Below are 26197 nucleotides of genomic sequence, written 5' to 3' on the forward strand. Positions count from 1 at the left end.
AGGGGTTTATGGGCTGACAGTCTTCCAAAAGAGTATTTTTACTGTCAAAAGCATCTGTTGGTCAAAATTGGGAAAGGTTTGCTAGGAGCACATCACCTCCTAGGTTTGAAGTGAGGTGTGTTTGCTTTTCAGAACAAAATAGCGGTTTCCATTTCCAACTCTACCATTTTCAAAATTCTTCTACGCATGCACACCTGTGCATGCAATGGGTGGTTTTGGTGTGAAGCTGTATGAAGCCTCAAATACTGAATTCAGCATACAGCTTGATTGGCCTGGGGTGAATGCTGTCAGAATTTCAGTTTCTGAGATTTTGGGAAAAGCTTTTTCTCATGGCAATGGAAAATCACCCTCCACCTTCTGTGTGTAGGTGCGACATTTCTAGAAAGATTTATTGACTGTGGGGATTCTGAAATCTGTTCCTTTAGAACACTTTCTACTTAAAAACAACTTGAAAAGCTCACTCTTCTGAGGTTCAGTTAAGTCATAAAACCAAGCCAAGCCTCAATCTTGAGCATCATTGCATGATTGATATTGAATACCATTGATCGTGACGTGACATATCTTGATTTTTTTTTTTTTTAGCAAAAATTTCGTTGTGGGATGTCCCAAAGCTATCTAGTTCCCTGAAATAATATATGAAGGGTTTGTGCTAATTTTGGGTAAGACATGTTGGATAGTTGGAAGAATATACTTATTTTTTAAAGTTTGCACTCAACAGTAAAAGCAGAAGGAGCAATAAAAATGAATTGGATTGGTATAAATGTGCACATTATTAGTGCAACTGAGATTTTTCTTTTTTAGTTCTTTTTTTTTTCTCCAACTCTATCATCATAACATCTTACAATAGAGAAGTAAAAATGCAGCTTGGAGTGGTGATACTTTTTCCAACACATGGAATAACATGCATTTTCAATATCACTCTTTCGAGAGTGAGTCACAAGTTGTTACTTAAAAGCATATGATAAAGATTATGATTTTTATGAGCAGAGCAGTTCTACTTTCTTCCAGATGCGCTAAAATAATTTCTCCAGAAGACTTTTCTAGGTAATACAGTTGCAGATCCATCTTGGCGGAGATAACCTCTTACAGAAGAGCAAGGATCAGAGTTGTCTGGCAGAAAATAAATTGCTTGCTCTTTTTCCCCAATGTGAATCTGGGGACAGACCCTCATTTTCACTGTACAGCTCTGTGGCTCTGCTGATGTGGGAGTGGTGATTTATGCTCGCTGGAGACCCCTCTGTTAGCCTTTATAGCACCAGCCATTAATATTGTTAGATACAGAAGGGGAGAGCCCAGTCAAGCAGGAAAGGGAGTTATACTGCTTTTTCCATGTAATTAAATGAATGTATTGTACCACCATTTTCTTTCAGTAATTTCATGTGCACTTAAATGCTGTCATAGTAGTTTCCTGAAGTTGATGTTGCTGTCTCGTATGATGCTTTAACAGCAAGTCAGAAAAAGGAAAGCAATAAAAAACGATGTGTAGCATGCCATACATCTTCACTAGGCATGGTCTGCAACATAGCTAGCCTACCTCAGAGAGAAAGCAGGTAAAAATCAGAATTGTTTTTTATTGCAGTTTAAAGAAACGTAGGGTCAAAAGTGATTATTCTTTCCAAAAAGTGCCAACCCTGCTATCCGCGAAGCAATTTTAAAGATTGCTGCACCTGAAATTGTAAAATGCCATGCAGTTCCCTGTGATTGAAGTTGTGCAGATGTTCCAGTCCTGTTTTTTTCTGCATCAGAAAAAATGGATGACATATCAATGGAAGAGCGGGTTTGGTTTGCTAAATGATGCATCGCTTTCTTTGAAACCCTTTAGCCTTATGATTTTTTTTTACTTGCACCCAATATCGTTGTAACATCTAATTGTTCTTCTTTGTAGGAGGAATACAGAGCAGAAGGGATTAGCTGGCACAACATCGACTACATAGACAACTCTGGCTGCATAAACCTTATCAGCAAGAAGCCGACGGGCCTGCTCCATCTGCTGGATGAGGAAAGCAAGTAAGTGGGAGCCAGGCATGCTGAACCTATCCCCGAGTCAGGGCTGATAATTGCTCTGCACGGAGTCCCACACGAGCAGGGCAAAGAAATGCTGTGCCTTAGTAGAGGGGAAACATCCAAAAGTGGTGTTTCTGCTAATGGTGTTTGACCTTCACCTAGGAAGAGTTTATCCTCGAGTCGTATCTCCTCTTGTGATTTTTCTCACAAGGATGCTCTTAGCCATCTGGGCTGATTTATCCTCTTAGGACTCTTGTTTCCAGAGTGGTAACACGAAACAGTGAAGAATCAGCAAGCTAAGTCCCTGACAAAATCATAATTAAAATTATATTTCAATAATTTTCTCTGTTAGAGGGAAGGACAAAGGCTGCCTTTGCTTTGCTTCTATCTCCCTCTCTCGGGGGGGTAACAACATGAAGATGCTTGAAGTTAAACAGAGTGAATGGAGAATCCAAGCGTATGCACTAAGGCTGTATGGATGTTGTTATTCAGCTATAAGGTGGCTTCATCAGTTCAATCCTAAATTTAAGCCTGAGTGAACCAAGGGCACTTTTACATAGGGATGGCCCTTCTGTAGGGTTTGATGCACATCAGGGATGCGGCTGAGAATCACACACTCAGGTGTTTGTTGTGAAATGCCCCCCCCCCCCCGTGTTGCAGGTTTATGTGCGGTTTGAGGATGAAGAATTGACTTGCTGTCATCAAGAGGTGGGGCTCACACTCTCTTTTTTCCTTCCTCTTTCCTATGCCAGGATCAGTTGGCCAGCTCCTGTAATTGAAGTTGCATTTGTAGGTAAAATGGCTCAGGATTTCCTTGACATATGAATTCCCCATAGACCTAGGACTTAGCATTCAAAGCCTCAAAACCAATGACAGAAACATTGAACTTCACATACATGCAGCTACTTCAAAGAATTTACATGCAATGGGGGAGTACAGTGCAGTATCCCTCAATAAATATATGCCTATTTATACTTTCATAAGTGATTTCAGACCACTACTAAGTCAATTAAGAGTTCTTCAGACACCGTGTATATCTTGTATTTGTATATAACCATTGACAGTATACAAAATAGCACTCAGTGTGTGTTTAGCATCTGCAAGCACTGAAGTGGAGGCTTGGAATATTTCTATTTAATATTTGTGGTCAAGGAAGAAGTGAAGTTCTTTCATTGTGTTTACAGCTGTCCTCTTTAATTCTTTCCAGCTTTCCTCAAGCTACCAACCAGACTCTGCTGGACAAGTTTAAGCGACAACACGAAGGCAACTCCTACATTGAATTTCCAGCAGTGATGGAGCCAGCTTTCATCATCAAACACTATGCAGGCAAAGTCAAGTATGGAGTGAAGGTCTGTCACCCAGCTGTTCCCCAGTGGTTGCTTTCATTTAAAGCATCTTGTTATGGGATAGAGAGCACCAAAGGCTCTGTAAAGATGTTTTGAAGAGTACTTGGCTAGAGAAAAGAAGCAGACTTTGGGAGAGAAGTGTTTGGTGAAAAGCTTGGCTAAAATATGCAAGGGGAAGGTGGTGGTGGGGATTGTGTCTTCCTGTTCTCTTCCATGTTGCAAACTCTTGGTATTTTGGAGAAGAATTAAGGACATGCACTCAGGCTGACGCTACATCCCAGCAATGCATTGAAATTTGGTGTATGGTAGCATTTTTGGGCTTGGTTCATCTAGAGAACGTAATGTCTTTTACAGTTTCATCATTAGCCTTAGAGCATAGAGGTTATGTGAGCACAGGTCTCATCATCTCAGTGATGCAGGTAATGTTAAAATCCCATGCAAATGTTTTCAAAGTTGATCCCATTTACCTGCATGCCAACTGAGTTTTTAGCAGAAGGATTTTTGATGGGAAGATGAACTTGTATAAGAAACTGCATTGGTATTTACAATTGCAAATCTGTAATCATGCTTTTGATGCAATAATTACACATGAGAAACTTAAGCATCATCTCTGAGATGCTTCAGGGAGCAGTGCCTTGGAATAAAACATTTATTCTCTGGAGATAAAGAAGTGTCTGATACGGAGGCAGAAAAAAAGATAAAAGCATGACTCAGTAGCCCTGTTCCTTAATGTATCTTGCAGATATTCTTTATTTCACTCCTTTCTCCTCCTTGTTTCTCTTTCTCCCTAGGATTTCCGTGAGAAAAACACAGATCATATGCGTCCAGACATCGTAGCTCTCCTGCGAAGCAGCAAAAACGCCTTTATCTGTGGGATGATAGGGATTGACCCGGTGGCTGTGTTCCGATGGGCAGTCCTCAGGGCGTTTTTCAGGGCAATGGTTGCTTTTAGGGAGGCTGGGAAACGGCACATTGAGAAGAAAACTGGTAAGTGTGCCAATTTCCTGACTCTAGTGTATGTTTTCCACCAGCAGCATGGATCTGATATGTTACTACAATATTTTAAATTGCCAGACTGACTTATCAGGAGATAAAAATGACTACCAGAAATGTTTAGATAGCTGATATCCAAACGTTACATTTACAGTTGTGTTTGCAGTAGGATTTTAGCACTCTAAGAAAAGATATTAATTTTATTGCTGCTCCAACTTTTCTTTTATTTTGTAGAATGCATGCATAGGAAATCCAGAAAAATTCAAACAGAAGCATAAAAATTATTCAGCAAATAAGGCAAATTCTTTTTAGTTAGGAGTTCTTTAGCTGTTAAGGTTACATCTGGAAGAAAATGGGACGCAATTCTTCTTTAGAGTTTTTCAAGCTGTTCACCCTTTGAGCTGAAAGAGAGCGTGTCTCTTGTCTAGCAAAATTCATTGCTTCGCAGTCATGCAGAACCACCTATCCGTCCTCATGCAGAACATGGGGGCATTAAATTAAAGGAAAGTAATGGTGCATCATCATGCTGTGGCAGGCAATACTTGGCTGTGCTTTTAGAACATTTCTCTGCATTAAAGCAATTTTGGAAAGACGGGTACAAGCTATTACTATTAATTTCCGCGCACAAGAGGGCTTGAAATTCATGATGAAATTAGAACATCAGCAGGGAAAGCGTCAGCTGAGTTAAAATTAAGCACAGAGCTGCCCCATTCATTTTCAGTTTGAGACATGGCGAGGTGTGCGTCAGGAGAGCCAAGGGACAAGAATCATAGATAGGGAAGCTGTTCAAGCAGGAAGAATAATTTTCTTGTTTGGGGAGAATAATACCAGCCTCTTGGTCAAATACCAAGAACAGCAGGAGACAAAACCGGCTTTCAGCTATTGAGGCTCTCCCCCAAACTGCTCCGGAGGGGAATGAGAAAGGACATTTCTCATGAACCTGTGTCTGCCTGGCACATCAAGGCGGCACTTCGACATCGGTGTTTTGCCATGCCAAAAGGAGGGTGGCAGGGACGTTTCACACCGCAGCCTCCCTGCGCACTGGAGCTTTCTTGAAGCTTCTCATTGGCACTGGGAGAAAGGCCGCTCAAATGAGCTGGCTTTGAAAATCTCAATTTGCATTTTCCTAGCATCACCTCTTAATCTTTTACAAATCCCAGGCTGAGCTACAGCAAGCTGTTCAAGGAAATAAATATATATATATATGTTCAAGCTCTGAAAGTAAGAGCTCTTCCCCAGCTGGTTTCAAGCTCTGCTTTGCTTTCTCTGCCTCTTGCTGTGCTTGTCTCCATAGCCAGCTTTCTGCCTTCTCAGCCTTGAGTTTGTGGCAGTGACTTGCTTATGTCTATATAGATCAATGTATAGATATAAATCAGAGTCCAGGAGGTTTTCAGACAATTTTGGAAAACTCAGTTCTTGCACCACCTTCTTTTTCCAACTAACCAGTACCCGGTAATGCTGAGATAATTTCAAGCTTTTTCTGGCACACAGTGCTGCTATTTTATCTGTCTTAGATAATTTGGACCACTTTCAAGTGTCATTGCCCCACTTTTTGCTTCAAAGCCTCTATTTTTTCAAAGTTAAAAAGACAGAAAAGAAAAAAAAAACACCAAGAATTCTCAAAATGACGGATAGATTAGGTTCACATTAAACTTCCTGATAATCCTCCGACAATTCATATGCTGAATTTCTGCCCGCATGCAGGATGTTACTGAATAATTCCTGAACTGGGAAAGTGTCATGGAAATTCACCATTCTGTAGACAGAAGTAATGGGAAGAGTTTGCCTAAAGCTTAATTCCTGTGATGAAGTAAACCTTAATTTGTCAGAGAACATCTCTTGCTTCCCCTTCAAGCAATGGCTGAGCAGGGGCAGTGACAGTGCCTGGGTTTCTGCAGAGGACGTAGCTGGTATAAAATCCCATCTGTCTTGCAGAAGCATCCCAAAGCAAAAGGCTTTCGAGGAGACGTAGTTGAGCAGAAGGCTTGGCCAGTGTCTAGGACTATCAACCCTCCTGCTCCCCAAAATAATGTTGAAAAGCCACAACATGACGCTTTGGATGGGGCACCTACGGCAGAAGGCATTTATAAATTATTAAAGAGTCATTTGGCACTAAACTTACCTGGTAATTGTTCTGGAAAATGCAGGCAACTGAAGACAGCATATGTTTTAAGTTTATTTTATTTTTACCAAACCTTACTGGCTTTAATTAGCCTGATTTGAATGCCTGAGTGCCTGTGAATGTGGAGCTTTTGTTGAAATTATGGTGGATTAGCTGAGAAGAACCTCACACAAATAACCTTGTACATTCACGCAAGTGTGGCATGCGTTATAATTTTATGTAATTTGTTAAAAGGCGTGCTGCCCAGCTCTTGGTTTCTGAAGCCCTGTCTGCTGCTGCTACAATCCATCGGGCAGGTGTAACTAATGAACAGAAAAATGCCTGAAGCATGTTGCTTTTTTTCAAGCCTCTTTGTATTCTTTTGTCTTCACCACAAATTGATCTGCACTGCTTCTACCTGTCTGAAGGCCTGTCCGAGTCATGCTTGCAATACCCAGTGGGGATTTTCGTGAAAAAAAAATCTGTAGCCTGTGCATAAGCAGCTTTTCAAAATTTGCTCTGCTTTCTTTTTCCATCAGCCTTTCAGTTATCTTCTCTGTGCCAGCAGTGCCAAGCGGTGCTGTGAGATCTGTGCTGCTGCAGGGATGACTGCACTTGCTTCCCGCTGTGTTTTTGGGGCTCTCCTTTTTCTTTTTCATGCTCCTAATATTCTCGTAGTGCAGCTTTTAGCGACTGTGTGACTGTCCCTGTTAACTTGGAGGCGAATAGCAGCAAAGCAGCATAACTGCAAGCTTTCTTCTCCCCAAGAGATAGCTCTCAAGGCGCTGCCGACCCTCTGCAAATGAACCACTCCTTGATCTGGCCAGATGCAATTAGCTGAAGCGTGGACTCTTTCCATAGTTGGATGTTGTTATTATTATTATTTAATTTATCAGGGAGGATTGAGATAGTCCAAAAGAACTATACATTGGAAGTAGATTTGTTTTTAATGAACTTTGATGAAAGGAACATTATCAAGCTTTTTAGGAAAGAAATTTGGCTGATTGACAATATTTTGTGGTCTGCTATATCATTGCTATGAATTTATTATGCAAAAAAAAATACTTTTGCTAGTGAAAACTTAGAAGAGTTGGTGCTGTTCATATAAATCAGGCTATTGGGACTCCGAGCTTTCCCATTTGTTTTTTGCTGGAGTTGGGATGCCATCCAGCCCCATCGCCCAGCTGTCTTGTCATGAGGTAAATAAAGTTAAACTGCAAAAAATGATCGTGGAGGTTCCACTGAGCAGTAAGAAAGGGTGTTAATGGAGAAGGACGACCCTTGACAGTGTTCCTCTGTAAAGTTCAGCTCGGTCCTTTCTGATGTTTTAATGCATTGGTATAAATGCTTCCGTACGTGCTGGCACAAGGTAACTCCTCAGTGACCTCATCACACAGGAGCATGATGTATCTCGGGGGGTTATGACTGCCTTGATCAATTAATTGAACGCCGACGGAGAGGTGCTGCCTGGTCGCAGTGTGGCACCTGCATAACCTCTCCTCCAACACGGGGCTGGAGCTGGGCCATCAAAGTCCTCCCAGAGATGGTTTCTTCCAGCTGCTGGCCTCAACCCAACACTGTTTCTGTCTCCTTAAAAACAGTCCCACCTCAATCCAGTCAATGTCCCTTAAGGAATACCGAATCCTTGTTAATACAAGTAATTTCTTTTTTCCCTTTATTTGTCAATATCCGAGCAAAGCCCAGAACTGGGATGAGATGAGAATTTGAGGTGGCCGTGCCTGGAAGCATCTGTGCAGGAAATTACAGTTAACAGCTGGCAGAGGCACGGAAAGGATTTTGAATAGCAGTTAATAAAAGCAAAGATTTGTGTAATCATTTATTTTATGTCCAAATAATCTTGGAGTAATTACGAAGTTATTGTGCTCTGGCTAATAAAGACCGTACGGCACTGGGGAGTGCTGGAGTTGGGATGCCATCCAGCCCCATCGCCCCGCTGCCGTGTCATGAGGTAACTGAAGTTAAATTGTGTCCTCGCTGCATGTGGTCCGAACTGCTGCAATTTAGGGAAGCTCTGATCCGGGCGCAAGAAGCGCGCGGCTCTTGAGCTCTCATGTCCCTCGGGCAGTTGGCAGCATTGTTCTTCACTCTCTCCTGATTTCTGCTTATGTAATCTTTCTCTTCTCTCCGTTTTTTTGTTTTTATTTTGCTTCCCAAGGGCATGATGATGCAGTGCCATGTGCGGTTTTGAAAAGTGTGGATAGTTTTAGCTTTCTCCATCACCCAGTTCACCAGAGGAGCTTAGAGATCCTGCAGAGATGCAAGGAGGAGAAGTACAGTAAGGCTCCACATCCCGCCCTTCTCTCTGATACCACACTCACACGTCAGGAAATGGAAACCAGGTGCATTTGGCATAGAAAGGGTGACAACACCCGAGGAGCCTTCCAGGACAACCTGCTGGTTGCCACAAGAAATTTTGAGCCCATCGGAAATTATTAGGCAGAGCTTGGAGAGTAAAATCAAACACAAACCCATGCCTCTTTAGACATGGTGTGGTTTTGCTAAGTGCTTTCCCTGTTGCTGACCTAAGTCAGGATGCTGAAGCTCGGGGTATTCTTGTTCTGTTGTTATCCCACGTCTGATATTAAGCCCAAAGAGCTGCAGATGCATTAGGAATATCTCTGCATGTGGCTTGATGCAGTTGAATTTGACTTCAGGCTTGCAGACAGATCTCATTCTGGTTTGATTTGTTTCTCGATTGCACCTCCATTAATTTCATCAGACTCTAAAAATAATGGTAGCTTGTGAAAGCACCAACGTGGTCTCCAAGGGCTTTTACTTATAAAGCATTTGGCAATGTTAAAAGACTGAGCAGGTAAAGATGCACTTGGTCTCCATTTCTGCCTCCTCACTCCTCTGTCATGTAATAAACTAGTTCTGCATGACAACACGTACACTTCTGCCTGCGCTACTAATTCCCAGGGCTGGACTTGTGTGGTGGGAGGAGAAGGGAGTCTGAGCATAACCTTGTGCTGTGGAGCTGGCACGGGGCCGGTCAGTGGCATAACACTGCGCAGGGACGTCCTGCTGCTCGTGAGCACGGTGCCACTGCATCACTTGAGAGGCCACTTCCAGCTGCAGACCCTGTAATTAGCAGTCGGAGAATAGGAAACGATGTAATTTTAGGAGTGGCCTCACTGCTTTCAGGGAGTGATGCAAAAACCTACAGGTGAACCTTCAGAAGTATGTGTATGTGTATATATATATGGATGTATTATTTCGTGCTTGCAGCTTTAGATGTATGATTTTGTGCCATTATTATCTTCCATCATTTTGCATATCAAAGCTTACAGAAATGCAGCATTGCTATATGCAGTCAAGGGCAAATTCTCTGCCCAAGTTGCTAACTTTGCCATCATTGCAACTTAGGCATGAATGCAAAATTTTGAGGTTTGTTTCTGCAGAAATGAGCATGGTAAGTACAGCAGTTGCATGTTAACTCTCCACAGATGTGCAATTTCTTGCTAGAAACTTCAGATTAGGTTTCTCTTTTCTGCTTCCTGCAGCACTCGGGGAGCAGAGGAAGAATGCTAATTCTTAATTTAGACTTTTGTCTACCCATGTGATTTTTCCTGCAACTTCCCACCGTTGCTTTTATTACTACAAGGAAATACAAAGCAATGGAGCAAACACAGCAATAGATTTTCTGAAGTAGCATTGTGCTAAGTGTCCTTAGTGAAGGCAATTGTCAATTGAGCAATTTTAATTGCAGGTAAAGATGTGTAGGTTAGCTCAGCAGTATAGGAAATCTGTTTTGTTGTTGTTGTTTTTAATTTGCAGTTTGCTTGGGAATAAAGAGGGGATTCATACAGAGCTACTTTGAAACACAGTCTTAAATTAATGTGAGGCAGGGAAGTCATATGTATATGGCTGTTGAGCTCACTGCTCTAAAACCTTGTTCATTACGGACTAGTCTAGTAGTCCATGCAGTTTGTGATACAGGTCCCTCAAATAAGAACAAGACATGGATCCACAAGCAACATTGCCACGGTCTTGTGAATTGGCCAAGAGCAGTTGACCTGACAAACGAGTACTTCATGTTCTCCTTTTAGAAATCATTCTGGTCTGCCCGTGCCTTGCCCCTCCCTGACCACGCTGGCCATTTCACTGGTATCTTTGTGTCCTTGTCTTCAAGAACAAGGCCCAGGGGTTAGACATCTCAGTTTAAGACCATGTCTCTGCTGGTTGATGCTCATGAGCAGTGAGCAAACTGGGCATTGTCCAAAGCTCTTCCCAGTGAAAACGTCCCTTAGGCAAATCAGTATATCTGAAACTACAGTTGAGGAAAAGGGAATAGGTTTTGGAGATGGGAATAATTTTGTTCCTGAAACATAAAATTGATCATCCTGCATCTGATCTGGGTGCAGGGAATGAGTTGTTCCTACTCGCACCATTGTTCCTTGGCATGCAGCATATTAGTATGTACAACTTGTTAACCCATAATAATTTTACATAATTCTGTAAGCCATACACAAATCATCTGATTAAAATCATCTGATTCATAGGAAGCCCTCTCTGTTTCCCAGAAGAGGGGCTACATCAGTATGGCAACTTTTATTTGGCTTTGGCATGTATAGAATCATAGAATCATAAAGGTTGGAAGAGACCTCCATGATCATCTGGTTTGACCATCACCCTACTACCAATATCACCATATTATTATGTCCCTAAGCGCCAGGTCCAACCTCTCCTTGAACACCCCCAGGGATGGTGATGCCACCACTTCTCTGGGCAACCTGTTCCAGTGCCTGACTACTCTAGGTCTGCTTTTGAGAACCAAGGGGTGGCATGCTGTAGTCTTTTTGTTGTATGTCGAAATCAAGCCTCTTTAACCCAGCTTGTACCATTGTGCACCGTAACTTTTATTAATCAAAAAGTCACTTAAGGTGCAAAGCTGGCAGAATTACAATGCAGTTCTAATGCAGCTATTATCTGGAAGCCTGAAAGAACAAATCCCTTTTCCTGATCAATGCCAGGTGCAGATGCAGTGATATTTTGATGCAGCCTTGCCTTCGTAAGTTTGGTCCGACCTGTTTGGTTGGATGGTGACTTGGGATTTTTGTTTTAGGGATTTCTTTGGTGGGGAATGAAGGAGGGGACAGAGTTTGCTCCGAAAAGGAGAGAAAAAAAAATTTGCAGTACCAGTGAAAGCTCATTGCTTGTGATTGCTAGAATGGGTCACTAAACACTGCAAGCAAAGTGAAGTGCTTTAGGTTAAAGGAGCTTTCTGTGCATTAATGGGCAAGCATCAAGGCGTGTGTGCTATATAAAAAATAGACACAGCCAGACATTAGGTGCTTTCCTATTGTAAAGGTAACTGCAAAAAATAATAAGACAGTATTTTAAGGAGGGAAAAAAAATCAGCAAATAGTGGAAAAGTCCTCAAAGAGGAGAAGGACAGATACCTAAACAGTGCCTGAAACCACCCACCTCTAGCAGAATCACTGATCCTCTGCTGGCATTGCAGTTCTCTGGGCATGGGCCCCAGAAACAGAAGTCTGAAGGTTTATTATTGCAGATTTCTGACTATTCTCTTTTTTTTTTTTTTTCTTGGGTTTCTGTCTAAAGAAGCAATTTGTACCACAGAAATGCAAGTCTTGAAAGAGGTATAAGAATGCACCTCTGATGTTGAGTAATGTAACAGAAAAAATGGCTTAAATTGCAACAATGAGATTTCAAAGAAAGCTTTAAACTCTAGGCATAGCTAAGCACTAGAATAGATTATCTGGCCTGCTTTTGAAAAATCTTCAGTTAGAGACTGCAAAACCTCCTGAGCAGGAATTGTTTCTGCCTTGGAGCAAGGGAAGCTTTAGATGGCCTGTGGCAGCACAGTCCCAATTTTTTTCACTCAGATTTCAAGGATATTTGGACACTTGCACCTTTAGACGTAATATTAACCAAGTGTACTGTTAGCTTTTTTCTGCCTGGTGTTCAGGCTCCATACTATAACGTCTCAGGAGGTGGAAGAGGCCAGCAGGTGTCCCGTTGGAGGGATGCTGCATGCTGAGGTTTGCTGGGAGCTCAGCTTCTCTTTGGGAACCAGGCTGTAAGGAGTGGATTGGGGCTGGCTCCAATCTCCGTGTGCTCACTTCTGTCTTCAGCTTCAGAAAAGATCCCTATGGCAACTCTTAGCTCAGAAACTGGGCTGTACGAGAGAGAAAAATGATAAATCTGGGCAGGGAATATGCTATTGTTTCTTCCTATTCAGCTACAAACTATATTTCAGACTTCTTTTCTGTTTAATTTTTTTTTTCTCCAGTTTTGTCCCACTAGAGAAGTGTCAGGGTAAAGGAATATACACTTTTCTTGTGTTTAAACGAGTGCTACAATGTTTCCTGTCTCACAACAGAGATTTCAAGACAGTTAAAAATTGCTTGGCTGTTTTCTTGTCAAATCCAAGCTTTGTGGGTCTTTAAATATCTGTAGTTTAGTGACTTGAAAGGTGTTTTGTTTTCTACAGAAATTGCCTTCTGTCATTGTAAATGCTTGGTTACAAAACATTTTCACTTTGGGGAAGGTAACAGACGAAACATCTGCTTCTGTAGCCGTGCGTGATGACTTCCTTGGCTATTTCTTATGTATGGTGCTCTAAAACTACCCCTATCAAAGGATATAGCTCAGTAACATCTCCTCGCGCAGCACGACTTGCTGTGCACATCCATACCCATTTATCTGCAAGAGGGGAAGAAGCATACAAGGAAAAATATTACCATTTCCCTGCAGTGATCTGAATACCCGTCTTTCTCCAAGCACCGTATTTATAGGCAGGTATTTTGCCTGTGTAAGCAACCACGCTGTCCCATGGGCAGTGGGGACCTTGTGTTACTGTTTAGGAGTATTTTGGACGTGCAGGAAATGGGTGGCCAGTCCTCAGCGTCACAGCAGCGCTTCCTTCACCCCTTTTGCTTACAAGCCAGGACAACGTGTCCCTAACATGAGGTGCGTATGTGGGAGGGAAAGCAATATGCTTGAGCAAACAGTGTTACTCATAAGGATGATGACTCGGGGGCAGAGAGGTACGATGTAGTAGATGAAGGGTATGTCAGCATCCTTGGCACCCTTGTTTGTATGCCCAGCATGTGCCATGACACGTACATACTCCTCCTCGCTGTAGTCAACACTAAGCTATGGCTCTGCTAATTGCATTCTGGTGAAGAGCCAGGTAGAAACTTCTCTCTTGATGTGCTGCTTTAGGTATTACCCGGAAAAGCCCACGAACACCGCTCTCAGATCTCCAGGGAGTCAATACCATCAACGAGAGGACCCAGCGGTAAGTCTCTTTGCTTTTACATTGCCACGGCATGGAAATGTCAGATGGGAGAGCACTATCAGTTGTTACAAATGACTGCATTAATGTTTCTCCCAGCATGCTTATTAATTTTGTCTTCTCTTCATTCTCGTGCTGCCATGTGGTCATAGCGAAATATCTTTATGTGACTTAACAGCAGGCACAGAAAGCAACTTTCCTCAGTCACAAGGCAGAAGTTGTAGGGGGTCTGATGTACAAGGTGGTAAGAAGCATGCAAAAAAAAAAAAAGAGAAGTGCCAATATCAAGGAAAAAATAATTAAATAGTTTACTGAGCATCTTGATTGCTTGGAGCTGCGGACATCCAGGTGTGCCTTCATGGCTGCTCTGAGTTTCATGAGAAGCACAGAACAAGTCCAGAGGATGCTCACCAAACACCATGGTGCCTGCATCTCAGTGTATTGTTTCTTTTGTGTGTGTGTGACACAAAATAGCCTCCAAATATCTTATGAAATCTCTGGTTTAGTTACTTTAATGTCAAATGGCCAAGATAGAAATTACAGAAAAGCAAGAATATCTAGGGGAACAAAAGGGCCTTTTATTGTCTGTTTTTGTTTGTCTGTTTTGTTGAACACATGCCCTCGGAATTTCCCTGAATTTCTTCCCTTTGAGAGAGGTGGTATGAGCATACTGCTGATCATGCACGGCACCCTGCTGAAGGAGCACTGAATATTCTCAAACAACAAGTTGGCTTATTTTGTGGCCAAAGAGGATGCTATTTCTGTGAAGTTATTACCTAAAAGGACTGAGCCATTCAGACAGGAACGTCTTGCTGCAGAGTAACACCTTTTCTACAGGGAGCAAGGCAGGCTGGTAGAGGATGTGCAGCTGTAAAGCTGATACGCGATCCTTTAGGAATTCAATCCATCCCTGCAAATTTGTGACACTTCATGGCTTTGTGCAGAAATCCTGCTTTCGAAAACAATCTCATCCTCTGGTGGAAAGGAGATTACTACCTTGTCTTTCCTTATGCTAGTCTTTCCCACCTCTCCTTTTGTTTTTCCTGCTGCTACAGATCTGATCCGTTGGGTTACATAGAGCAGGCGTATGGCAGCATTTGAAGCAGAGAAGGTTGTTGTCTCCAGAAATGATGGTTCTCTCTTTCTAGCTTCTCTGGTTGCACAGGTTTCCCTAAATGTGATGTAACATGAAACTTTGTCGCTGTGAAGATCTTGGGTAGATAAGAGGCGTTCTGCAGTTTCTCTAGCTGCAATCTCGCAGCAGTCTGAAGGAGGATGCTTATTGGAAGAAAGCCTTCAGATGTGATGTTGGTGCTTGGATCACGTCTCTGGAGTAAGACGGGGCTTTTCAGGTTGTACAGCTCCAACTTCAGGGCCTGTCAGCGTGGCAGTATTTTCATAGCCCAAAACATTTTAATTATCTGGAGATGTTGATAGCACATCTTGTAAAGGCCGGGGAACTCCTACTGTCCCAGGGAACAAGGAGGATGTATTTGTTTACTACTCGCTGTGGAGTTCAGTCTGTGGTCAGCTGTATTTATTTGGCTTAAAACAAGCCAGCACAGCCCACAAGTTCCCTTGAACAGCCAGGATCAAGGGTAGCAACTGCTGTGCCTTCCGTGTCTTCCTTCCTTCATCCTCAGAAGTTGTATCCTAACAATAGTCAGGACAGACATTTATTCCTTTGACAGACACGTTTGCAGTGACTGGCAGAAAATGTATTTTTAAGGGCGTTGTAACGCCTATGTTTCTCCCGGTGAGGTGGTTCAGCAGTATGGGCCATAATCTTGGCATCCTTGGGTGATGCAGCCTTGGGCATCACGAGTGACCAGTCCCCAGTCATCGTCTGTGCCCTTTCCATCTGAAAGTGCAAACCAGAGTGTGATGTGTCAAGATATCTTTAAAATCCAGAATGGACTTTTGGAGTAGGCACATGACTTTAATACCTTTTATTGTGGGTAATTTTGATCTGAAGAGGTGTGAATTACACTTTGTAAATGTAGGTTTTTTGTTTAAATTGCACTTGTCAGAAAAGAGGGGCTAACTACAGAGATAAAGGTAACACCTATAGAAAAGAGATTTACTTTAACAGCCCTGCTGATTGATTAGCCCTCATTTCAGAAGTGCAGAGTTGTAGCTTCCTAATACTTCCCAACAGATAAGCAGGTGAGTGATTTACAGAGCTAAATTAAGCAGAGGAGTCCTCTTTTAAAGACATCTCATTATCATGTGGTGGCTGATAAGTCTGCCTTGTACATCCAACCCACAGGATAGCCCCGGGCTCTCGTCTAAAAGCAAATTTCAGGCATGACATCATGCAGGAAGTCATGGGGAGGGCTTAGCGAGCCTTGCTCTCTCTTCTGATCTCCTTGGAAGAAAGTGGCCGTGTGGTTCACACATGCTGCGACGTCAGCGGGAGGAAACCAGGCTTCAGCAGAGCATCGGGGAGCCGGCATGCCTTGGAAGTGCCTCCAACGGCCACCGAGTAATGAAAGCCATGCCATCGCTAACCAGAAGCGCTTGGGCTGTCTGTTTTTGTGCAGCAGAAGCCGTTTTAAGTTCCTTGATGTCTGCACAGCATGCGGGGAGGCAGGTGTTGATCAGTCCACCTTGAAACAGTTGGTTCTGCCCGGTGAGATGATTGCCTTCCCAAGCACCAAGACAGCTGCGCTGGTCACTGTGTGGATTCGTCCCAAAGTGTCCATAATAAAGAGGGTTGTTCTCTCCTCTGTTTTTTTTAAACTTCATGGAAATTCCTAGGGTTTTCTTTTTTTAGCCTCATTCAGAGTCCGTATAACCGCGACCTGTCTTAAGCTAGAGAGTATGTTATGGTTGGCCAAATTAATGACAGGTTGTAGATCCCAAAAGTGGCCATTGAGGTTTAGGGGAACTGGTCAACTGGTAATGTTTTTTCCCTGCAAGCAGGAGGCTTTGGGGACCTTAGTTGTGAAGGTAAAGAAGGTGGCCTGGAGACATCACTTGGTCATTAAAGCTTCTCACTGGCCTTCCTTGCATTGAATGGGACGCTTAAAAAAAAAAAAAAAGCAGATCCTTGAGTGCTCCATCACAGGTTTGCTTTGCTGTGATTCATCCTTTCTTTTAATAGCAGTACATGTCAAAATAAAGATTTAATGGAACTAGGAAGGAATTTTAAAAGCACTGCGGCAAGGTAATAAGGGGACTTGGACTTCAATATTATGTTGCTCCAAGGATCTGGCTATAGGCTTTGAGCTGGCTGAATTAACAACTTTACCTGCTTAATTTCTTCTTTCCATGTGGCACTTGATGATATTTCCCCTTCCTTCAAAACAAGACTTGAAGGCAAATAACTGCTTCATTGCTAGATCTCAGAAGTGATGCCCGAGACCCCATTTAAATCAACATGTCCATCAGCATCTTCATAACCAGAAAACTGAGGCTGCATTACTGGTGTCCTCCGTGTGCTGGGTCTCTTCCTATTCCTGTATCTCCAGGGGTCTTGCAGACCCCACATCCCTCCTTAGACCAGCTTACAGCATTATTTCATGTGGCGGTTTCTGCAAGGCTGGTACAGAATTACAAAAACAAACAAAGTATTGCAGCCCAGGGAGAGGCTTTGTGTAACCCCAGGCACTGGAGGGAGGCTCCTCTTGGCCTCCGCAACCCTTGAAGTTATTTTCCTTGACATGAAGCTTTGTCAAGGCTTTCCCTTCCTCCAAGGGAGGAATTTGGTTCCTCTCGCCATCCCCTTCAGTCCTGCTGCGAGCCAGGGCTGCCAGGGGAGCGTTCCTGGGTACCAGCATGTCTCAGCTCCACGGCAGAGAGGAACGAACTGGGTGAGTGGGTGGCGTGATGGTTTCACAGTCGGGTACCACTGAGCGATTCCGGGCTGACCCCTCTGTCCTGCTGGGACTGACATCCTCAGCTTGTGGAGAACAATTAGTTTATTGCAAATGCTATTTTCTTTTTCTTTTCATAGTGAAAGTACTGCATGAATTAGAAAAGACAGGGTCAGCAGCAGCAGCATCTAAAGTAGTGAATGCTATTAATGACAGCAAGGCTGCTAAGCAGAGGTCATAGTGTCGTATTCTTCGGGCCACCAGAGTATCTGCAGAGCCAAGCATTCTGGCATAGAGCACAGGAAGTTATCCTGTTGACAGATAGATCCTTTTATGAATACTTGAGTTTTGGAAAATGCTTAACTAGTCAGTCACTTCACATGCTGCATCTGGCATCGCGACCTCATCATTTGGGAGTGAACAAATGGTGAAAAGAATAAATCGGTGACTGTCATTTTCTATTGTTGTTAATTTTATGATCTTCCACTTTAGAAAGCGGTGGTGGTTACTAAGTGAATGCTCCGAAAGCTTTTTTCTGTCCTAGAACCACCTTTTATATATGTTCCTAAACCTGCATTGACTGCCCTGTTTGGCGTTTCAGGGATGCCTACGCAGTCGGCTGGAATGGCCGGATGGGGATGCGGCACAGCAGGCTCGCCAGCCCCAGCTCCTTCCTAGACAAAGATGGGATATTCGTGAACACAACCAACAGCAAGCTGCTGGAAAGAGCCCACGGCATTCTCATGTTAGTACAAAAGGAGTGGATTTTGGCTTTATTTCTAGAGTATAGTGAGTAGTATGGGTAATAAGAGGAATGTAAATAGCCAAAACAACAACAACAAAAAATTCAAGTTTCGAGTGGACTTGGACACAGTTGGGTCAGAGCGACCCTGGTATGTTTTATGCGTCTGATTTATTCATTTCTTATCGTCCATTTATAATGACAGACACAGGAAGGTGGTACGGGGAAGCAAGAGAACGGATGAGTCTTGTTAAACCAGTCTAAAGAGATGACAGTGATGTTATGCAGTAACATTTTTTAACATGATATCAAAGTTTCCATTACAAATGAGATGTGGAAATGATGTTGATGAATCAGGCTACAGCCTCATCAGAAGTTTCAGAAAATATCACCAGGGTGCCTGGAGGTAACATGCGGCATGAGAAAGCAGGGTGGTCAGTTGTTCTGTGATGCCGCTCCCTGTTCTACCCAAATTACCAGTCAGCCCTTCGTTCCTGATGTAACAGTTTGCTTTAATTGAATGCCTTCCTCTCCAAGCTGTGGAGATAAATTTGGAAAACTAGTTTGCAGCTTGCGGAAGGAACCTCATTTCAGTGCAGGTTGTAGGAAGGAGTTTCTAAAGGGGATTTTGAAGGGCTTGTTTCAGAAACTTGTATTTTTCTGAATCTTCTGTTATTGCTTGTACAGTGTCACAGTAAAGAAAAAAGAAAAAAATTATTTCTAAATGGTAGAAGTTGAGCTGTCCTATTGTAATACCGCAATGGTAACCATACACGCTCTTCTGCAATTGCAACATGGATTAATCTGAGCCATTTATTATCTCCCCAGGCGAAATAAGAACTTCAAAGCCAAACCCAGTCTCCCAAAGGTGAGAGAGAAGCAACGTTTTGACCTTGCCAGTCCCTGGGTTAAGGCTGTAGGTACAGTGTTGAGATGCTTATGTGTGTGTAAGGAAGGTGGCTGTGGCTGCTTTCAGGACCATCGTCATCTCTGCTCTGTTTTGCTCTGTTCAGAGTTCTTTAATTTCTGTAAAACCGAAGGATTTCTGATTTCTGCTGGGAGTGGACTGTGTGAGCACTCACACCCTCCTTTCTCTGACCTGCTCAGGCTCCTTTTTTCCTCCTGAGGGAGGAGTATGTACATGCTGGGGAAATTTGATAATTAAATCTCTAAAATGAGCAAGTAGGTTATGCAAGATGGCTGGTACCTGACAGACAAAGTTGTTTCCATGAGGCCTACCCAGTTTTGTCTGAAGAAAATCTCAAAATTTCCACCCTACCCTACAGCATGGCTGCATGCTGTGTGTGACTTAGAGTCCCCGTAATCTTTTAATAGCTTGTCTAATTCTCAGGTTCCCTCCACTTTGGCTGCATTTACTGTACTGTAAGACAAGAGATGCTGAGAAATCTGTTTTAACTGGAAGAATAATGGTTTTCGTGGTCACTGCCTGGCTTCTGATAAGGATTTTACTTGCAGAGGGCTCAGGATAATGGCAGAATGAAGCAGGCTACAGCTTCAAGCAGGACTAATATGTGCCCAAAACTTCTGTCTTGCCCATTACTAAATGATCTCTGGATAAAAAGAGCGGCTCGGCACAAATTGCCCTGGCAGGCTTGGTGCAGCCCAGACCAGAGCATCCTTGTACTAAGACCCATGTAACTTCTACGCAGGCAGATATTACTCCTTTACTCCTTTGACTGACATTACAGATTGTGCAGTTATGAAATAGTTTTCGGTCCACCTCCGTCTTCTGTTAGCCCAAAGCACTGACACTGGCTGCCCTTTGTTCTCAGTTTTGATTTCTGCCTCTCCAAAAGGATGAGAAGGAACAAAATTTAGTTTTATTTTCCTACATGCAAATTGCACCAGGAGAGACACAGAAGCAGTTAATAAATGAACTCTTCATTAATAGTGAATGAATTGGGTGTGATGAAGCAACTGTTTCATAGCAGTTACAAGGAAAGAGGCTTTCAGTAGGTTTTGTGGGCTGATGCCTTCATGGTTCTGGCTCACTCAAGTGAATTTCTCTGCTAGTTCTTGCACAATGTGCATTTCAAGCAGGCCCAGTCCTCCTGTGGACTTTCTCATACCCCCACACTTATTCAAAGAGGAGATACTTGTGCCCTGCTGGCAAGCACGTGGTTTCCATCCATGGTTTCCTGTTCAAAGGAATGAAGCCCCCGGGCTTGCTAATTATGGCTGATGTCTCATTTTCTATATGCGTGTGATGAATTATTTGCAGTGGCCACAATTCAAGACTGTTGTTAACATGCCGTGAAAATAATCAACAAAGGGTCAGCTTTCCAGCGATGTATTTATGTTTGTCTGCAACTGCACGTTAGTGGGTCAGAAAGCCAAAATTCACATGGTCAGAAATGCCCTTGGCAAGTCCTCGGAGACCAAATAGAGCAGGCGTTTTCAGCTGTTCCTTGATCTTGATGTTTTTCATTGAGATGAAATAGGATAGGGTGGTTACCCTAAGGAAGCCCTGCAGAGGGTATGAAGGGGGGCATAGCATGGCGGTAAGACCTAGTTTTATTTATAAAGAACAAACTAAGCCCCTCTCTTCTGCAGCACCTGCTGGATGTGAAATCTCTGAAGCACCTGACCAACCTAACGCTGCATGACCGCATTACAAAATCCCTTCTCCATCTTCATAAGAAGAAGAAACCACCCAGCATCAGTGCCCAGTTCCAGGTAATGCAGCACCCTGTGTGGTTTTGAATAATAGGCAGATACCTGCTCTGGCTCCCCACAGGAGCACTTGCAGGCACAGTGCAGTCCCATCTTCACCACTATTTGTTTAGGACATTAATTCAGCTAAAGATGGGGTTTGGGGAAGCTGGGATGGAGTGCAGCGCCTTGCATTTGTCCAAATGATGGAAATGAAGAGAAGCAAGTTATGGCAGGTGTCGTGATGAGCAGGGGGGTGATGTGCCAAGACAGCATTGGTGAGACATGAAGATGAGCTGCAGAACAGAATTTAATCTGCTGCAGAAGGTGGCTGGGAGAAAGGCAGTCACATCTGTGTAAAATCAGTGGGCAAAGCAGCAGGGAAAGCATTGTGTTGGGGTGGATTGATTCTGGTCTCCTTCATGTCTGCGATTTTTTAAGTGCCCTTGTAGTGACATACCCGACCAAACTGATGCATGTAGCATGTAGCTCTGTGTGCTCGCATGCCCTCTTCTCTGGTGCCTTGCTCTCAAGGCAATCACATCGTGGTGTTTGCTCTGCTGTATCTAGAAATCTAGTAAAAATCTGCAATGACATTTTAAAGTGTTCTTTTACTTGCATTCAGCATCTGAAATTCAATCTGTTTTCAAGTCAGCCAGAATGTGAATTTTAATAGGTGCAGAAAGGTCAAAATATTGCTGCATTATCTCAAGGCACGCAGAGGAATTCAGAGGAGGGATCAATACAGCATTTGTTGTGTTGGCAGTGCTGTGCGCCAGCCAGCCTTCCCTGGGAATAGCTGCAGCTAAAATAATTCTCAGAAATGTGCATCAGGGCTTGGAAATTGGTACAAGACACATGCACGAGCATGTGGTAATATTAGAAAGCAGCATTTCAGTTAAAAATCATTTTCTAAGGAAGTCTGGCTTGTTTTTCTACTTTTCTTTTTCTTTTTGAGAAGTGAGTCATTTTTAGAAAGTCTCCATGCATAGATCTGGGTAAGATTAAGTAATTTAATATATATATATATATATGTATGTATATCTGTGTATATATAATACGCAGAATGCACATCTGTATATATATATATTAAGCTTAGTCTAGTCTAATGGTATCCTGGTTAAAATAAATGTCTGCAGAGTTTAAGTCATACATAATTAATACATACATGGGGGGGCTGAAGTGAGGATGTCTTCCTGAAACCCATTCATCGTTCCAAGGAAATGTGGAAAAGCACCAGGGTGCAGGATTGAGATTCCGATATATTTTCCAGCACATAAAAATTACAGAGCTCTGAACACCATGAAGATTCCCCCTTTCTCCTGTGCAGCAAAGCAGAGCCTTCAAATAGCAAATATGCTTTCTGACATTCCCCAGCAGTGACTTGACAACGTAGGAGCTGTGCCTACAACACATCCTCTTTTATTTAAATGAATGAAACCATATTTAAGTCGGAGGCAGTGTGCTGGCTTCTGGTGTTACTGCCTGCTTCTCCTTTTAGAAAAATGCTGGGCGCTCCAGCCCTAATTTCATTTAACACTCGTAAGGGAGAAGTATTTTCTCTAGAGACCAGCCTGGTGCAAGCCTGCCACATAGCTTTTTATCAAGAGCACGCTAATAAAATTGCAGAGCATGCAACTGGGTCACAGACAGGAAATACAAATGTTTCCTATCATGGGGTTTTTGTTTTGTTTTGTTTTTCAGATAAATGCTGCCTTGTGGCTAATGCCTGGACAGGGAGCTTGCAGCTGCGCTGTCTCGTATTGATTTTAACCATGCCTTAAGTTACGCTGCGCTATGGGCAAAATAGCTCTGAGTCATTGCTGCCTGTATTTAGTGGACACTGATGGCTTTCTTGGTAAAAAAACTAAACGGAAGGACAGGGATTTGTACAGGCTTCCCTGTTACCCGGCTTTCAGGTGTTTTTCCCTGGCAAAAGGAGGCTGCTCTTGCTTGCGCAGGGCGATGCAGAAATGACGAATCGCACCCTGCAAGGCTGAGTCCCAGCAGTGCGAGAGCATGAGCCAAGGAGGTTTTGCGGACAGCGGACAAAGGAGCAGGGCAGGGAGTTAATCCGTGGACCCCGCCTGTGCCTTACGGATTCCCGATGCTCCCGATGCTCGGGGCAGGCCAGATGGCGGCAGGGGGCATGCAGCGGGGGGACCATCTGCCACGCACGGTGTGGCGGTGGCTGCCGATGGGACGGAAACACCGCGCTCTGCTGCAATTCCCAGCACCACCCATGTACGTCGCTGCTGGTTATTTCTTAATAGAAATTGATTTTTTTTTCCAATCTACCTTCCGCAAAAGACACCCAGAGGCAGAAATCCAGGAACACGCCCACCCCCGCTGAGGTCTGCGGCATCGCAGCCTCCCTGGGATGGGAGCGGGGGGGCTGTTTGGTGTTTGGCATAACCGGGGGCTCAGCTGCACCACACGTGTGTGCTTCACCAGTTCCTCTTCCCCAGATGCTGCATGCAGATAAACATTTATTAACATGAAAGGCTTCCCATAAGGGTGGCTTTAAAATGATCAGAAGTAGAATAAAAGGCTTTCTGCAAGCCAGTCTGTAGACAACATGCATCTTGCTAATATTATGCACTTGTGCACACAGGTTTATGACCATGTATATTCATAAATTTGTAGCTGCATATAGTAAATACACAACAGAATACCCTTTAAATAACTGAGTTTTAGATGCTATTAAAATCGGGTCATTGCTGTGAGTAATCAACTCCGGAGCACGTTATTAATACCACATCAGTAAAGTGCTCTGCAATTAGAGACATCCAAAGCATTTACAGGGCACATAAAAAAAATAAAATGCAGAATGCAGTCAAGGAGTTGGTCCAGCCGCAGAATGACTCAGTGACTGTGTGTGCTCTGATCTAAGGCGGTCAATGTGTTGTTATTTCAGAGAGCTTGTGCTTTGTTGCGTTTTTGCAAGTCGGAGGCATAACTTGGGATGACATCCCACTGAAGGGGTTGTATGAAGCAGTGATACCAATACCAATTCACTTTCATGGTCTACGCTTTTAATAATTGCACAGAAATTAAGGGAAATGAAAATGCCATGAAATCTCAGTGTCAGAAATGGGAAGCTGGCAAAACCTTGATTCTCGGTGATTACAGCTGTATTTTTCAGCAGACAAGTATGGCCGGGAGTATGCCAGCTTTGAAACTACTTTCATGTCAAAGCAGCCTATGAAGTTTTTAGGGTTTGCAACTTTAAAAATCATTGTAAATCCAGTTATTTGACAGAATGGGAGTTCAGTCAGGAAGAACGGGGCAGGCAAGCTCTAGAAAGCGGTTATTTCGGCAAGCAGTCAGGTTGACTTCCTGTTCCAGAACTATCATTAAGAGAATTTCTTTCTAGGCCAGTAATGATGTTCTCAGAATTAAGAAGTGGAATAATTTTTGACAGCTGAAAATTCTCTTTGTCTTTTAAAGACATCAGCAACCATTGGGTACAAAAGGGTTAGGTCATTATCTTGGAGCACCCACTCAATACCTGTACGTGGCTTACTGGTGCGGAGCAGGAGGTGACTTTGGGATCCAGTGGCAGATTCAGAAATGTCAAACTGGGGGTCTCAAAATACATTTCTGCCCAGTGTACTGCTGTGAGTGCCGTCCTGGCTTCTGCAGGAGCCCTGAACAAACAGGGTTGTATTTCCCTGTTGCTAATTTGTTGGGTACAAAGACAAAAGCAGCCAAGTTGTAGCACATCTGAGATGCTTGTTTCAGAGAACAATTTCCTATCTGCGTGGTTTACTCATCATTAGTTCAAAATTTTGTTTTCTGACATAAGTGCCTGGTTTTTCATTATTCTTTATGTTCCCTTCTCTGTTTCCCAACTGAAGATGTCTCCTCTATTGCAGGCATCGCTCAACAAGCTGATGGAGACTCTTGGCCAGGCAGAGCCTTATTTTGTCAAGTGCATTCGATCCAATGCTGAAAAGGTAAACCCTGACCTGTAAGATTAGTGCTGTGAAGGGTGTGATTGCAAAACCCGCTCTCGGTGTTTGTTTGTGCGTAACTGATTCCTTCTGTCACTGTTTGGAGATAACAACCCAAACTTGTAATGTTTTGGAAATAGAGATCCTTCTGCAGCATAGCTACTGGGTTTGGAAGCAAATAGTGAAATTGACTAGAGTTGGTCTTTAGTTCCTGATCTCCTGTTTAAAATAATTTTAAAAATATTTTGTAAGTGTGTAATTGAAAAAAAAAAAAAGAAATGAAAGCTCAAAATCAAGTTGGATTTATAAGGTATTTGTACCTTAGTAATGGAAAGCATGGACATTATCACTTGGGTGTAGGATCGCTCTTGATAAAGTGCACTGTCTTTTCTTGTAATAGAAGCACCTAGATGAAAAATCTTTAGTAAACCAATCTGACTCCTCTGAAGCTTCTGCCACCTGTAATAGAAATTTACAGATTTGTGAATTCATTTGTGCCCCTACTGAACTCTAATGCTTTTTTTTTTTTAAATTATTTGTAAAAGCACATTTTTTTCAGAATAATCCATGTTATTCAGGCTGATTCAGAGATAAAGCCAAATTTGAGAAATATGATGTAGAGACTCATTTGTCTCATGGGATAAGGATCCTTAATTTAAAAACAAGGCTGTAGAAACATTTTTTTTTACATTAGTCCTTTGGAGTCTTATCCAGACATTTAAAAATACGAGGTGAAGCTTTATGCCGAGCAGATTGTTTCATTACGCACAATCTTACCTTACTCGTTGGCTATGCCGTTGAGGGGATCTTTTTTATTCAGTTCAGCAGATCCATAAAACCTTTGTGGTAGCTTTCCGTCTAATTAGATGTTTGAAAGTCTCCATCTGATGGCTCTTCGGAAACACAGAGGATTCAACCCTGGTGGTATTAGTGTGGTTCCTGGAAACCCACATTCCCTCTCAACATCGTTGCCAACGTGCATGTGATGCAGATGTGTTACATGTGCTGAAACCATTGACCCATTTGCATGTTTAGAAGTTTCACCAAGTGCTTGGAGTTCAAGGAAATATTGGCTGTAAATATTTTTCCCTTCCAGCTGCCCCTGCGGTTCAGCGATAGCCTGGTGCTCAGACAGCTGCGGTACACGGGCATGCTGGAGACTGTTCGGATTCGCCAGTCAGGATACAGCTGCAAGTACTCTTTCCAGGTTGGCTAAACATTTTCAGTCTTTCACCACTTTTATCATCACTATCACAGTTGTCTGAGTGTTGCTAGCTTG

At 43.0% G+C, this 26197-nt stretch overlaps 1 protein-coding gene across 16 annotated transcripts in view; it reads left to right on the forward strand.

Annotated features, from left to right (window-relative positions):
• MYO9A (myosin IXA) overlaps positions 1-26197 on the forward strand; it is a 187948-nt gene that overhangs the window by 129222 nt on the left and 32529 nt on the right. For 11 of the 16 annotated variants that reach the window (XM_080607332.1, XM_080607345.1, XM_080607340.1 and 8 more), the window contains 10 exons: positions 1886-2007; positions 3212-3353; positions 4142-4337; positions 8621-8740; positions 13657-13732; positions 18149-18292; positions 19118-19157; positions 20864-20986; positions 24841-24921; positions 26015-26125. In XM_080607332.1, coding sequence (XP_080463458.1) covers positions 1886-2007; positions 3212-3353; positions 4142-4337; positions 8621-8740; positions 13657-13732; positions 18149-18292; positions 19118-19157; positions 20864-20986; positions 24841-24921; positions 26015-26125 — 1155 coding nt within the window. The remainder of the gene's footprint in view (positions 1-1885; positions 2008-3211; positions 3354-4141; positions 4338-8620; positions 8741-13656; positions 13733-18148; positions 18293-19117; positions 19158-20863; positions 20987-24840; positions 24922-26014; positions 26126-26197) is intronic. The other 5 variants (XM_080607335.1, XM_080607338.1, XM_080607347.1 and 2 more) reach the window with 1 other exon arrangement.

This window comes from Anser brachyrhynchus, assembly GCF_964034855.1.
Source record: "Anser brachyrhynchus genome assembly, chromosome: 11".
Taxonomy (NCBI): Eukaryota; Metazoa; Chordata; class Aves; order Anseriformes; family Anatidae; genus Anser; species Anser brachyrhynchus.